General features: G+C 44.6%; 1 protein-coding gene across 1 annotated transcript in view; it reads right to left on the reverse strand.

Moving 5' to 3' along the window:
• LOC126412387 (myrosinase 1-like) overlaps positions 1–10,680 on the reverse strand; it is a 139,915-nt gene extending 129,235 nt beyond the window's left edge. The window contains exon 1 of the mRNA XM_050081964.1: positions 10,560–10,680. Within this exon, the coding sequence (XP_049937921.1) occupies positions 10,560–10,614 (55 nt within the window). The 5' untranslated portion in view covers positions 10,615–10,680. The remainder of the gene's footprint in view (positions 1–10,559) is intronic.
• Positions 10,681–16,740: the final 6,060 nt, after the last annotated feature.

Raw genomic sequence — 16,740 nt, forward strand, 5'->3', positions numbered from 1 at the left:
GAGGTGCCTCCGATTTTTTTACAATTCCCAAATCGCCGTCCCAGTTCGCACAGGAGCAGCACGTCATACTTACGAAATGTGCAGTCTCTTTGCAACTCGCCAAGTTGGTGCCCCCTCAGCTTCCGTCCAAAATCCAAACTGCCTGGGCTCTACGTGCAGAGAGCGAATGAACTTGGTGAGAGCGCACTGCCCAATCGCCGAGACCAATTTGTTAAAAATTGCAAGCGTTTCCTCCAACCGGAAGACAGAAGGGGCAAAGCCTGTTTCTATCATTTCCAAATTTTCCACTCGATCTAACGTCCAAAAAAATTGGAAAAAGGCGTTCCTAACGCGTAGTTGTAGAGAAATAAATCGCGACATCACGCTTGGGCAGACGACTCTAGCAACAGAGTGCCGCTGCGGGTCGGAAGACTACATCCTACCGCCTTTGTCAGGCTGCTACTGCAAAATGAAATCAAGAATTTCCGCTTGAATCCACGCAGGCAGAGGCGTTTCAATTACACCTGCGTCCATTCATATCATGCATCCATGCATATCAAACGTTGTATAAAAGAGCACAAACACACGAAGTAATGGTTGCCAGCGTGATATTCCTCCCCGGCATGTTAAGTACGAAGACATGCAGGCAGAGAAACGATGGTCTGCCTACTTGGTCAAACCACGAAACTATAAAACTACAAAATTAAATGAAAGCTGGTTTGATTTGCCTCTTTAGCATTGTGTGTCATAGAACGACGAGTCTCGCTTCTGGTTGTGGAGGTGCAATCGACAACAAAGTGCTAGTAGACGTCCTGGCGACCCGGATACCAAATAGCATACTCCAGCTAGATAAGGCAGGATCCAATATCGCAGTTCACAGCACAAAAGCCTTGACGAATGTAAGGACCCTTGACTGACCCGCCTGTTCCCCTAATAGGTCACCCATTGAGCGTCTCTTGCATGCTATAGGAAGATTTATACTTTCATATCAACTTCTAACCAGCAATATTCGTGAAATTACACAGCATGTTTCCAGAATACTAGGAAATTCCTCAACAAGACAGCCAGAGGTGGTTTTTTTCTTCCCTGCGACAACGAATTGGGTGACACGTCATACTGACAGTAATGATAGATATCTTCTCCCAACCGAATGAAAGTTTCATCATTTAATACCCGTTATTGGATGAAATCCGCAAAAAATTGATAAATATTGGACTGGTACTTCACAGTGTAACATTTTCTTTTCCGTAAGTATATGTAAAAGACTGAAAAATATTTTTCAAGATGAGGAGTGACAGGTTCAAATGGTTCTGAGCACTATGCGACTTAACTTCTGAGGTCATCAGTCGCCTAGAACTTAGAACTAGTTAAACCTAACTAACCTAAGGACATCACACACATCCATGCCCGAGGCAGGATTCGAACCTGCGACCGTAGCGGTCACGCGGTTCCAGACTGAAGCGCCTTTAACCGCACGGCCACACCGGCCGGCAGGAGTGACAGCGATCCATTGTTATGAAACATTGTAAATACCCCAATAGACTGTGATTGCAGACATTTTTTTCTTAAATTACCGATTTCAGTCATGATGATCATCTCCAGATTGATCTAAAAAGAGAAACCGTGCACATTTATGAAAAATTACGTAATAGTAGGCTGTCAACTATTACAAATAGTATCGTAATATACACTCCTGGAAATTGAAATAAGAACACCGTGAATTCATTGTCCCAGGAAGGGGAAACTTTATTGACACATTCCTGGGGTCAGATACATCACATGATCACACTGACAGAACCACAGGCACATAGACACAGGCAACAGAGCATGCACAATGTCGGCACTAGTACAGTGTATATCCACCTTTCGCAGCAATGCAGGCTGCTATTCTCCCATGGAGACGATCGTAGAGATGCTGGATGTAGTCCTGTGGAACGGCTTGCCATGCCATTTCCACCTGGCGCCTCACTTGGACCAGCGTTCGTGCTGGACGTGCAGACCGCGTGAGACGACGCTTCATCCAGTCCCAAACATGCTCAATGGGGGACAGATCCGGAGATCTTGCTGGCCAGGGTAGTTGACTTACACCTTCTAGAGCATGTTGGGTGGCACGGGATACATGCGGACGTGCATTGTCCTGTTGGAACAGCAAGTTCCCTTGCCGGTCTAGGAATGGTAGAACGATGGGTTCGATGACGGTTTGGATGTACCGTGCACTATTCAGTGTCCCCTTGACGATCACCAGTGGTGTACGGCCAGTGTAGGAGATCACTCCCCACACCATGATGCCGGGTGTTGGCCCTGTGTGCCTCGGTCGTATGCAGTCCTGATTGTGGCGCTCACCTGCACGGCGCCAAACACGCATACGACCATCATTGGCACCAAGGCAGAAGCGACTCTCATCGCTGAAGACGACACGTCTCCATTCGTCCCTCCATTCACGCCTGTCGCGACACCACTGGAGGCGGGCTGCACGAAGTTGGGGCGTGAGCGGAAGACGGCCTAACGGTGTGCGGGACCGTAGCCCAGCTTCATGGAGACGGTTGCGAATGGTCCTCGCTGGTACCCCAGGAGCAACAGTGTCCCTAATTTGCTGGGAAGTGGCGGTGCGGTCCCCTACGGCACTGCGTAGGATCCTACGGTCTTGGCGTGCATCCGTGCGTCGCTGCGGTCCGGTCCCAGGTCGACGGGCATGTGCACCTTCCGCCGACCACCAGCGACAACATCGATGTACTGTGGAGACCTCACGCCCCACGTGTTGAGCAATTCGGCGGTACGTCCACCCGGCCTCCCGCATGCCCACTATACGCCCTCGCTCTTAGTCCGTCAACTGCACATACAGTTCACGTCCACGCTGTCGCGGCATGCTACCAGTGTTAAAGACTGCGATGGAGCTCGGTATGCCACGGCAAACTGGCTGACACTGACGGCGGGGGTGCACAAATGCTGCGCAACTAGCGCCATTCGACGGCCAACACTGCGGTTCCTGGTGTGTCCGCTGTGCCGTGCGTGTCATCATTGCTTGTACAGCCCTCTCGCAGTGTCCGGAGCAAGTATGGTGGGTCTGACACACCGGTGTCAATGTGTTCTTTTTTCCATTTCCAGGAGTGTATATAGTCTGGAAGGTTAGCGTACATACCTGTTTTAATCACGTTAACGGAGTAAGCGAATGAAACATTGTAGTATCCACCACTATTAAATCTCCACACCAAGGAGCGGCGTATTCCATTACGCCGCTCTTCTCCGTGTACAGCCCGTTGCTAACATCGCAGGTCGCCTTCGCGCGAGTGCGCGCGCGCTTCAAATCACAGCCTTAGAAAATTGTTTTACGATTGAAGGTCTGCCAAAAGTGCTCGTAACTGACAACGATCAACAATTCCATAGCAAAGTGTTTCGTGCTTTCTGTGCCCAGTATGGAATTCGCCACATTCCAATGCCCCCCTTCAATCCAAAATCTAATGGAGAAGCCGAGAGGAGGATCGATATTTTCAAAACTAAGATGAACAAATACCTCCAGATTCACTCCACCTATGCATCATCATCATACATTCATACATCTCTCTCTCTCTCTCTCTCTCTCTCTCTCTCTCTCACACACACACACACACACACACACACACACACAAACGCACTCTCTCTCTCTCTCTCTCTCTCTCTGGAGCAGCTGGCTCCATTAACTATGGAGCCTTATTTAATGCCGCTACTGAGTCTACAAGCCAGCTATCATCGTACTGTGTTCCACTCCACAACTAGGACAGTCCACGCTGCGGTGGACCTGTTGTCGATGTTGATTGGCTGCGCTGTGGACTTAGAATCCGAATACTATACTGGAAACTGGACTTCAAAGTTCACTAGTCTTAGTGTGACAACGGACTTGTGATTTCCGCCGGACTTTTGCATTTCACTTGCACTTCCTGGACATTCGTGTAACCACCATCAATCTATATAATTTCCGTAAAGTGTTCATCTACGACATGGTGCTTAGTAACAGAATTATTTTGCATCAGTGTTGTGTCAATAAACCGTAGAACCGGGATATATTTATTGTGTTATTCCTGATTATAATACACTAAAAATGGTGAAGATCCAGCTAACCTCTACATTGGAAACTCTACTCATGCATCTTTTTCATGAACAGTACGAGACCCAGAAGTTGCTACTGAACACCCTCCAGCCATTTCTTCAAGGCTGACTGCAGACGCAAGCAACTTAGCAACTGCCGGCTTTTCTTTCCCTTTATGAGACTTTAGAGGATTGGGAAGCCTACGGATCAATATTACTGCAGCATTTCCACGCAATCGAGGTAACTGACGCCAGCCTCATGAAATCTTTGTTTTTGTCTTAGTCAAAACCTGAGATTTGCCGGTTGCTGTGCAAATTGGCCCCTTTATCTAAGCCTTCAGAGGTCGCCTTTTCAAATACTGGTTCATTGCTGACTAAATATTACCAGCGACATACCCAAGCTATTTCCTCCCAGGTAGCATTTTACCAATGCAAGAAACAGCCAAACTAGACTCATGAAGAATGGGACGCAGAATTGCAAGGCTTAGGGAGAAAATGTCATATTGTTACTCCTAAAAGAAGGGAGCCTACGCAGAAGAAGTGATCAGGGACATGATCATCTGGGATTTCTAGTACGAGGCATTTCAACTCGAAGACCCCTCATTAGACAAAGTTTTGGTCTTACGAGGGCAGTTCAATAAGTAATGCAACACATTTTTTTTCTCGGCCAATTTTGGTTGAAAAAACCGGAAATTTCTTGTGGAATATTTTCAAACATTCCCGCTTCGTCTCGTATAGTTTCATTGACTTCCGACAGGTGGCAGCGCTGTACGGAGCTGTTAAAATGGCGTCTGTAACGGATGTGCGTTGCAAACAACGGGCAGTGATCGAGTTTTTTTTGGCGGAAAACCAGGGCATCTCAGATATTCATAGGCGCTTGCAGAATGTCTACGGTGATCTGGCAGTGGACAAAAGCACGGTGAGTCGTTGGGCAAAGCGTGTGTCATCATCGCCGCAAGGTCAAGCAAGACTGTCTGATCTCCCACGTGCGGGCCGGCCGTGCACAGCTGTGACTCCTGCAATGGCGGAGCGTGCGAACACACTCGTTCGAGATGATCGACGGATCACCATCAAACAACTCAGAGCTCAACTTGACATCTCTGTTGGTAGCGCTGTCACAATTGTTCACCAGTTGGGATATTCAAAGTTTTGTTCCCTCTGGGTCCCACGTTGTCTAACCGAACACCATAAAGAGCAAAGGAGAACCATCTGTGCGGAATTGCTTGCTCGTCATGTGGCTGAGGGTGACAATTTCTTGTCAAAGATTGTTACAGGCGATGAAACATGGGTTCATCACTTCGAACCTGAAAGAAAACGGCAATCAATGGAGTGGCGACACACCCACTCCCCTACCAAGAAAAAGTTTAAAGCCATACCCTCAGCCGGTAAAGTTATGGTTACAGTCTTCTGGAACGCTGAAGGGGTTATTCTGTTCGATGTCCTTCCCCATGGTCAAACGATCAACTCTGAAGTGTATTGTGCTACTCTTCAGAAATTAAAAAACGACTTCAGCGTGTTCGTAGACACAAAAATCTGAACGAACTTCTCCTTCTTCATGACAACGCAAGACCTCACACAAGTCATCGCACCCGAGAGGAGCTCACAAACCTTCAGTGGACTGTTCTTCCTCATGCACCCTACAGCCCCGATCTCGCACCGTCGTATTTCCATATGTTTGGCCCAATGAAGGACGCAATCCGTGGGAGGCACTACGCGGATGATGAAGAAGTTATTGATGCAGTACGACGTTGGCTCCGACATCGACCTGTGGAATGGTACCGTGCAGGCATACAGGCCCTCATTTCAAGGTGGCGGAAGGCCGTAGCATTGAATGGAGATTACGTTGAAAAATAGTGTTGTGTAGCTAAAAGATTGGGGAATAACCTGGTGTATTTCAATGCTGAATAAAACAACCCCTGTTTCAGAAAAAAAATGTGTTGCATTACTTATTGAACTGCCCTAGTAGTACAAAAGCTTCGAAGTAATACGAGCAGCAAACAAGAAACTAGAGCAATGGATCGATGCAGCAGCTGTTAATAGAAACACATCCAAGCCAGCAGTCAATTACATCTTGGGTTGTCGGGTGTTCTGCCGGATATCAGCGTCGTACTTGCACGATATTTCGGTCACTGATTCTGCCAGAATCAGTAGGATCCTGCGTAAACACAATATCAAGTGTGTTTTCTGTCCATCCAACAAGATCGGGGGACTGCTGGGGAGTGTCAAAGACGACCTGGGGTTACGAAAACCAGGGATTTACAATATACCTTGTCAATGTGGCATGTCCTACATTGGCCAGACGACAAGAACAGTGGAGATCAGGTGCAAAGAACATCAGAGGCACACTAGATTAAGACAGGTGACTAAGTCAGCCATTGCTGAACACTGTCTAGAACTAGATCATACTATGAAGTATGAGGATACCAAGATTCTAGCACAAACACCCAGATTTTGGGACAGTGTTATAAGAGAATCGATTGAGATTAAAATGGCTGACGATCTTGTGAATCGTGACACAGGGTACCAGCTAAGCAGAGCCTGGGATCCGGCTCTGGAATTGTTAAAGGAGCAACGGGGCCAGCTGCAACACTACACAAACAGAAGAACCAGAGACATGGAGATGGTAAACGAGCCCCTGACGGACTGCCAGGAGCACCAGACCGAAGATGGAACACCAAGAACTGGGACTGGTGGGCGCGGACCGCAGAGGGAACATCCAGAGCCGCAGCGGACGAAAAACGGAGCGGCAACGCTCCAACAGGTCGTGGTGAGCGGGCGCGGACCGCAGGGGGAACGCCTGGTACCCCAGACCGTAGATGAAACCCCCAGGAGCGGGTTTGGTGGGCGCGGACCGCAGAGGGAACACCTAGAACCGCAGCGGACGGAAAACGGAGCAGCAACGCTCCAGCAGGTCGCAGGGAATGGGCGCGGACCACAGAGGAAGCGCCTGCAGCCGTTGGTGGAGGGGAAGGCCATAGGCATAAATACTGGACCAGGTCCACTCGAGGAGCAGTCTCAGGTCGCACCTGATGAAGGTCTCGAGCTACGTGACCGAAATATCGTGCAAGTACGACGCTGATATCCGGCAGAACACCCGACAACTCAAGATGTCATTAGATCGCCGGGAAAGCCTGAAGAGTTACATCAGCAGTCAATTGCCGCACTAGTGGTGATTTGGACGTAGCAACAGTACAGGCGGGTCGCCGTAGCATTAACCAACATCGTCTTCCACTTTGCGCGAGCTGATCAACCCAGTCTTGGGTACCAAAACGATTTCCATCTTGTCCGGATTGTTTTCAAAAACATCAACTTGAAGAGTGTCCTGAGAGATGATCCTGTTGCCAACACCATTCTTCCAATGTCCATCAAACTTCTGTATGTCGTAAGCCCGTCAATGAACTTAAGATAAAGTAATCATAACAACAGTACGGCGCCGTGATCGCCGACTGCAGCATGTCCCGACGTGTACAGGCTGCCACAAAATTGTTTGGTCGGTCGGTCGGCTGATAAATTGGTGCGTGTGTAGGGACCTTAAGATTGGATTTATAACTTTGTATCACGCCGTTGCGAACTGCCTTCGGCCAGCGACATCTAGCGGCCAAGCCCCCTCAGCTGTTTCCATTGTTGTAAGTGCAATACACCAGCGACGACCCGACATTACGGATGGTGACTGTTTACCATTTTATCAGGATTTTACTCTATATGACCTCGCCATTTATGACTGCATATTTTATTTGCTTACTCTGCCTTTCTGGCTTTGTATATTACGATACTGCTAATAATATTTGATAGCCTACTATTACGTAATTTTTTCATAAAAATGCAACTTTTCTCTTTTTAGATCAGTGTGATGATGATGATGATAATAATGATTGAAACTGTTAAATGAATAAAATGTTTGAGATCAAAGTCTACTGTGGTATTTACGTTATTTTTGATATTTTAAGAGGATGTGAAAAATCTGTAAACACAAGATTTCACTACGATATTCTACAGACGACTTAGCCTCACTTAGTTACGGAAAAAGTCGCTTATACAATCAGTCACGTGGTCCTGGAGTATTCGCAGAGAATGCGGCAGCAAAATCTACAGTTGAATCTATCACCGTTCTGGAATTTTGGAAATTTGTGGTAAGGTCTTAACAGACCAAACTGCTGAGGTCATTGGTCCCTAAGTTTACGCACTACTTAATCTAACTTAACCTGACTTACGCTAAGGACAACAAACACACCCATGCCCGAGGGAGGACTCCAACCTCCGACGGGGGCAGCCAGACCGCGTGCCTATCCCGCGCGGCCACCGTTTTCGTTATGGAGAGTTGCTGTAATTGGTGGAATATAAGCTTGCTGTAGGTTTCAAGGGTGAGTGTTTCTGGGCGTTCACGAAAACGAAAACGACTTCATCAAATTCGGATAGAATAGAGAGAGGGCGGGGCGAGGAGGGAGGGAGAGAGAGAGAGGGAGAGAGAGGTGGGGGAGGGAGAGTGTGAGAGAGTGAGAATATGAGAATGTGAGAGTGTGAGACTATGAGGGAGAGGGTGAATGTGAGGGTGAGAGGGTGAAGGTGAGGGATTGTAATGGGATATCAGTCTGAGATGGATGAATTGAGAGAGAGAGAGAAGTAATAGTTAAATGATGAGGACGAGAGTGTCTTCTTATTCGCCCACAGTCGCAATTTTTTGAAAACATAAATTCTTGGAACAAACTCCACATTCGTACGCCGAAATCCTGCTAACATGATGAATTCTGCTGCTTTGGAGAATTCCTGCCTTGTCATTAACAGCTTCTATTTAATGACTATCACTACAAACATCTAGAGCTATAATCCATTAAACGTTTCTTTGTAGAGTATTTGTCGTGGGTTTTGAGTCCTGTAGAATTTTGTAAATGACAACATTTTCGCCGGTTTGGCCGAGCGGTTCTCGGTGCTTCAGTCTGGAACTGCGCGACCGCTACGGTCGCAGGTTCGAATCCTGCCTCGGGCATGGATGTGTGTGATGTCCTTAGTTAGGTTTAAGTAGTTTTAAGTTCTAGGGGACTGATGACCTCAGATGTTAAGTCCCACAGTGCTTAGAGCCATTTTTGAACCAACATTTTCCCTATGGATTTCTGTATTTTAATGTCCACAGTTGCAATTTTTATAGTTTGTTACATACTGGAGGTGTATGTGACGAATGCTGACATGAGCCATATAAAAGCACATCCTTTCTACTTATTTTACTGATTCCGACAGCTACTGAGTTTTCAGCATCTTAACCACCAAGCTGCGTAACGACGACTCAGCAAGTCATATCTGCGCAAATTTCTTCCGCATATTCTATTAAATAAAACATAAATTAATCTCTGTAAGTCATAAATATTGGGGTAACACTAGACTAGCATTTAAACTGGAGTAATTTTGCTGTAGCTGTGTGGAAGGAGGTAATTGTGGTACTCTACATTTTACAAAAATACGAGATAACCTTTTTCTTTATATATGGGAAGGAAAGTGGTTCAAGAGCTAGGTTTATCCATTTTCTGTTATTTTAACCCACTGCAACAAAATGTAAATAGAAACAACTCGCGACACTTCGCCCTTGCTGTAAGTTATTGAGTGAGATACATTATAGTATGTTATTAATGCTTCCGTCACAGAAATATCTTCGTTACAAACAATCCAATGGCACCTTCACAGATTTTTCTTTCTTTTATCCATCCGTATACATAGCATTAAAACTTTACCAACACTGGCGGGACAGCAAATCTTTTGCGTTGGTAATTAATTTAGCATTTTACATACCACAAGCGTTTATGTACGGCATTCCGTGTTACAAGTGCTCGCTTATGGACTAACCTCCCCCGCACCGTCAAACAACGAGCAATTTCCCCCATTTGAAAAATAAAGGAATGGTTTATCTCTTGATATAATGGTACCTCTTCATTACTGCTTATTGAACCCATGTAGCCTATGATCAGCTTTGTCAGTATCAATATCTCAAATCATAGTAACGTTGGATTTAACGCCTTGTCTCCTATTTCCTTTCCCCTTTTTTGCTGTCCTCTTTTATCTTCCTCTCTTGCTAAATTTTGGTTATGCTGTGATGTAAATAAGGTTTTTATACTAACATAAGCAATGTATGTAATTTACAATTGTCGTTTAAAACTAAGCATATCTGCCATGGTAAGTGAAAGGTGTCTATTAATGGTAAATAAGCAGAAACTAAATAAACAAACATATACAGGCATTACTGCTACTCCCGATGTGAGAGATATTTTTGGTGGCATAATATCTCTCCAGTACTGTTTTAGTCTATTAGTGTGCCACGATTCCATCAAGTATTAGTTACCTGTAAATTTCCTATAGACAGTGGCCTCACTGACATTCGTCGCAAAGACAAATAACTTTTTGCAGCTCCACTAATGATTGCGCAGAGTCATAGATGAGGAAATAGATAACAATTTTGGGACGAGATGTCTCGTTTCCCATCACAGATTTCGGACAGTTAAGGGGTAGTATAATGTGTAAGGTCCGTAACTCACCGCTTACGTTCCACGCGCCTTCGATCTGGTAGGCCGCGGTAGCGACACCGAACATGAAGTCCTCAGGGAAGTCCAGCGAAGCGTTCTGGGCGGCACAACCGTATACCGCCAGAGCGGCGGCAACCAGTAGACGGAAACCTAACATGCTGCAGGAGGGAGCAGACTACGACAGCTGGGCCCGGTGCAGCTCTGACCACATTTATATGGCACGGCGCTCCGATAACGAGAGAGAAAGAGCGAGTCAACAGCTGCCAATTGGCAGTTGGATATCACGATAACGAAGTGGCGAGTAAGCGCTATGATAATGCATTCACAGCGTGGACGCGATACCTCGCTGCTGACAGGGCAGGCGGTGTAAATTGAAGTAGCCTCTTTCAGACTCTACGCAAAAGAGCGAGTCAACAACTGCCAATTGGCAGTTCGAATAACGACAACGACGTGGCAAGTAAGCGCTATGACAATGCTTTCACAGCGTGGACGCGGTATCTCTCTCATAATAGGCGGGTGGTGTCAATTTAAGTAGCCCCTTTCAGACCCTAGGCAGCAGAGCTGGATATTTGATGACTCAAATATCACAAAAGCACCGAAAAAGTGCTGTTGTGCCAAAAAATTTACAAAAATATGCATAATGACATACAAAAACTGAGCAGATGGGTGTAGGGGTCGCGCACTGAGAATTCCGCAGAAAGTTCATTATGTAGACAGACAGTTCATCCATTCCGGGAATCTGGAATCTCGACCTTTTCTGCCTGTTATCGACATTGATAATGACGAGATATCGGTCCCAGGGACTCCAAGATCTTGGAGAACGTTTTAATATCAATAATATAAATGTGACTTAAAGTCAAATATCAATAAAGGAAAGACATTATTCCTCATATGACGGATATCGGAATTTATCCATCAGTTATGTGAAACAAAAATTTGCAGATTTCTTACACAATTTGAAACGTCATATATACGTGCAATAATCGCTAATGGATAACTGATGATAGATCAATTCTGAAGTGCCTCATATGAACAACAGTCATTCCTTACCTGAAGTTCAACTTTTGCCATTGCGACCCAGTCAGCCTGAAATCGTAATTACTGATTGTTTTAATTTAAAGTATGACGTCGGATAACTTATGAGAAAAGAAATATTTTTTGTGTGATATAATTACAGAGTAACAACTTTGTTTTTTTTTCCTTTACTTGTACTGTGAAACCTTGCTTCTTCCCAAATTTCATGATTCTTGACCAACAGGATATACCCAGTAGGTTTTTACGGGTGAATTTGTTAGAATCAGAATATGTGACATAAATTGTCGTATCTTTTGACTGCACTGACTTAGAAGCTTCAATTGTTTCCACCAGCGAGAGACGTAGGCATTAGTATGTGACATAAATTTCAACTTGATAAATGTTCTGTTTTTGCCCAACTGAGGTACGGAATCCTAAAAATACAGTATGACCTAACAATACTGAAATGCTATTAAATTCCTGTCGTAAAATAAATTAGTCAGTTTGTGATAATAAACTATTTATTTAAGAATTAAATGCACTTAAGTAACAAGCTTAACTATGGAATTTGATGTTGTTGTATACTTTTTACTAACACTATCGAAACATATGTAAATTTTTTACATCATCATTTCTACTTCAATCCATTTGCTCTCATTTGCAGTATACTGTGAATACCTTGTGCAAATTCTACAGTAAAAAAGATTTCCTTCTGCCGGTCAACCATGCCTTGGACTTCGACAAACTTTTTTTTCTGCTAAAAATGACACAACAAAGCATATTTAAGATAGACTATACCATTTGAATCTAAATCTAAATAATTAAGCGAGAACTTTTTACCTTCGATTTTTTCTGACACCTTTTCCATTTCCTTTGATACCTCTTTCTCTAGTTGAACATGAACAGTTTACAATTTATGCATAACATTTTTCACTTGCCCTATCTGCTTCATTATTGGCACTTCTGACTGCTCTAGAGCAGCAATGACAGCAGAAAGAAATCCATACTCTGAATACGAAAGCTTGCCTGAAACGTAAGTGTTAGGCTTTAATTCTTGAGCCAGTCCAATTCAAGCAGCTTCACTGCTATCAAATGAATCAATGATGCTTTTCGTAGCATTGAAGTTCTGGCAGTAATATTTGCTGGCATCATTCTAGGACCCCGGTCTTGTGAAGATGATATCAAGGAAATTTCTGGAGCCGGCCGGAGTGGCCGTGCGGTTCTCGGCGCTACAGTCTGGAGCCGAGCGACCGCTACGGTCGCAGGTTCGAATCCTGCCTCGGGCATGGATGTGTGTGATGTCCTTAGGTAGTTAGGTTTAATTAGTTCTAAGTTCTAGGCGACTGATGACCTCAGAAGTTAAGTCGCATAGTGCTCAGAGCCATTTGAACCATTTCTTTGAAATTTCTGGATCTAACAACTTCACCGCTGTAGCACGTGAAGGGGCTATCAAAAATACTTTTTTGCCACACTCAATAAGTGTGTCAACATCACTGAATATACTAAGAGTCTCTTCTGTAACTTTGTGTGAGGTGTTAGCTAAACTAGTCACGAGCATCATTTTACTGTTGATAACCATATTTTTTATTTGCAACTCGTTGTCCGAGTTGTCATAGTTTTTCTGCAGCTTCGGCTGACCTATACCTTTCTTAATGTTGAATAATCAGGAACAGATTTGCCTGTGTATTTTTCTAATGATTCATGAAATTTTGGATGGTTTGTTTACCTTAGAACATGTAATATGAAGTATCTCTATGTAAGGTGGCAGCTTGAATGAATGTTAATTTCGCACCTTACATGAGATTTTACAAGTCGAACAAGTAGATTGATATGTCACCTGACATACTTCGCCGATAGTGAGCAGATTTGCCTATCAAAATGTACAGTATGTAATTGAATGGGATGACACTCTGTTCTACGGTATTGACACACACCAAGCCCAAATCCTGCATGTCAATGAGCTAAAGGTGAAAAAAGCTGCAGCAAGAAATGTTTCAGTTTGGGGACAGACGCGAGTTGCACAGTCATGGCACGCATACAATGAAAGAATTCTAACAGGGGTCTGTCACCTGAGGCAAGAGAGACAACGAATGTGCTGGGCGATACTTCGAGGGGAGCAGGTAGCGGCCCAGCGCTGCCTGCGACAGAGAAGTTCTTTAGAAAACTGCGTTCGGGAATTTCCAGATGGATACAAACAGGCCAGAGATGCAGCTGATTACGTGAAAGGTCCATGATGTTCTCGTCATGTACGAGTGTAACTTTTAGGCGTCAGGAGCGGGCACAAAATGTCCGATTGGCTGAAATAAACTCGGAAGGAGTAAAAGGGGTGATATTTCGACGCAATTTTAAGATAGGCCCTTTACGATTGGCAGGCTTAGTTTCCACAAGATGAATGAAATGCTCCCATTGGTCTGAAAGAGCTGTGACGTGAAGCACGAAAGGACACAGGTGGGGGACAGTTTGCTGCGAAAGACACAATATCGAAAACTTGAGAGACTCTCCTCTGAAACAGCGTCAAGTGTAGAACAGGGCGGAACATGCTCTGTACGACGCCAAAAGAGTAATTTTAGTGTGAACATTGTGTTCACTTTGGCTGACGTTCAGCTAGAAATTACCTGAAGAGTCGCTGAGCCAGCGACTGTGGCCGAGCAGTTCTAGGCGCTTCAGTCCGGAACCGCACTGCTGCTACAGTCGCAGGTTTGAATCCTGTCTCGGGTGTGGATGTGTGTGATGTCCTTAGGTTAGTTAGGTTTAAGTAGTTCTAAGTCTATGGGACTGATGACCTCAGATGTTAAGTCCCATAGTGCTTAGAGCCATTTCAACCATTTGAAGAGTTGTTGAGCTCCGATTGTGGAGAAATGAAACAGCTCAAATGGTTCAAATGGCTCTAAGCACTATGGGACTTAACATCTGAGGTCATCAACCGCTGGACTTAGAACTACTTAAACCTAACTAACCTAAGGACATCACACACATCCATGGCCAAAGCGGGATTCGAACCTGATACCATAGCAGCAGCGTTGTTGCACTGAAAGAGCCATGTACCTAATTGTTCTTGCTACAACTGAGAGGGCGTTGAAGAATACACGCTACTCCATCTATGCACATGTATATCGCCATATTTTTTAGACTAGGTATGAATGCACGTTTTCTCACCTAGCAAGAAACCTAGGACAGTTTCAGCTGATAAAATCAGTAAAGATTTTGATTAGCTGTTTGTAGGATTTTCAGAGGGCGAGAGTAGCCATGCAGACGACAGCACGTCGCAGCTAAAGGTAAGTGCCGCTGGCAGAGGTGTAAAATTGTTGGATCATCAGCTTGCATCCACTGTGAACTCGAGCAACCTTGAGTAATCTTTTGCTCACCTGGTCAGAAAAACTAACTATCCTCAATAGACTTGATTGTCATCCCAAATAGTACCGAATTTAGACCTGGAATCGGATAATTTGTCATAATATTGATCAACTCAGACAGTACTTCACTGTCAAGAAATAAGACAAATCTTGTAGAGAACCTTCTATTTAAATTTGATATTGTTGTGTTCAGTGTTATTTCTGCTGATCAGGACGTAATACACTATCTTGACAATTGTCCTGAAATTGCCATGTCACAATCTATATAAACCCATGTGCTTCTTTGACAACAAAAGAGAAATTAAACAAATGTTACAGCTAAACACCGCTGTGCTCTGCCAAAGAATAAGGGTCCACTCCAGCAATTTATTCTAATGACGCTAACTCACTCACAGGGTGTTTTTACTGATGTCTAACGAATGTGAAAAGGAGTGGAGTGTCAGAGCTGTAGAAAGTCCTCCATAGAATGGTGAGTAAGATTGGCGGGATTTCCGTAGAGGCATTTGCTGTATGTTTCTCCACTTTCAATCCGTTGAACACGTTTGTGCTTTTCTGTTTCCACATGTTTCTCAGTGACTTAACTGCAGTTACTATTACGCCGCACAATTCACTGTATAGTATTTCACCGTCACGAAAATATTTCTCTCCTATTGAGAAATGAACTGTTGCAGTTTTAAAACTTACTTCCGAGACTCAAACTCGTTAGAGTACTTGCCCGCGAAACGCAAAGGTCCCGAGTTCGAGTCTCGATCTGGCACAAAGTTTTAATCCGCCAGTATGTTTCATATCAGGGCACACTCCACCGCAGAATGCAAATTTCATTCTGTTGTAATTTTACTTCACTTTTGGAATATTTTTGAACTACTTTGTGCACACCGCAGACCTCAACAAGAGTGAATGACACAATTACATACCTGTCTACAATATAGTCAACGGCCTTGCCGCAGTGGTTAAACCGGTTACCGTGAGATCACCGAAGTTAAGCGCTGTCGGGCGTGTTCGGCACTTGGATGGGTGACCATCCAGGCCGCCATGGGCTGTTGCCATTTTTCGGGGTGCACTTAGCCTCGTGATGCCAATTGAGGAGCTACTCGACCGAATAGTAGTGGCATCGATCAAGAATACCATCATAACGACCGGGAGAGCGGTGTGCTGACCCCACGCCCCTCCTATCCGCATCTTCCACTGAGGATGACACGGCGGTCGGATGGTCCCGGTAGGCCACTCGTGGTCTGAAGACGGAGTGCTACAATATAGGGAACAGAACGGCTCAAGCAACTACCTGCTGACACAGAGGCAATAGGTTACACAATCTCACTATTGTGTACAGCTGAAATCCATATTTTGAATTCAAAAGAAATAGGGGATGTAGATAGACAGTTGCCATTTGCCAGGAAACAAAATGAGATGCGTATTTCTGGAAAATGTAGCAAGGAAGAAAGAAACTGCCTGAGGATATCCTTTTACTTCTTGAAAGAATGAAGATATAACGATGTTAACAATTTATTTACAAAAATATACTGTATTAAAGAGAAGTGACCATATTTGCATAAATATGACTTAAAAAATCACAACTAGCGTTCAGGAGGACGACAGTTCAAAACCGCTTCCGCCCATCCATATTTAGGTTTTCCGTGATTTCCCTAAATCTCTCCAGGCAAATGCTGGCATGGTTTTTGAAAGAGCATGGCCTTCCCAGTCCTTGACACAGTTCGAGCTTGTGCTCCGTCTCTAATGAACTCGATGTCGACGGGCCGTTAAACCCACTCTTCCTTCCTTCCCTTTTTAAACATTACAGTATCTCGTTTAGTTCTTTTTCATATCAA

Source organism: Schistocerca serialis, chromosome 7 (genome assembly GCF_023864345.2).
Source record: "Schistocerca serialis cubense isolate TAMUIC-IGC-003099 chromosome 7, iqSchSeri2.2, whole genome shotgun sequence".
NCBI lineage: Eukaryota > Metazoa > Arthropoda > Insecta > Orthoptera > Acrididae > Schistocerca > Schistocerca serialis.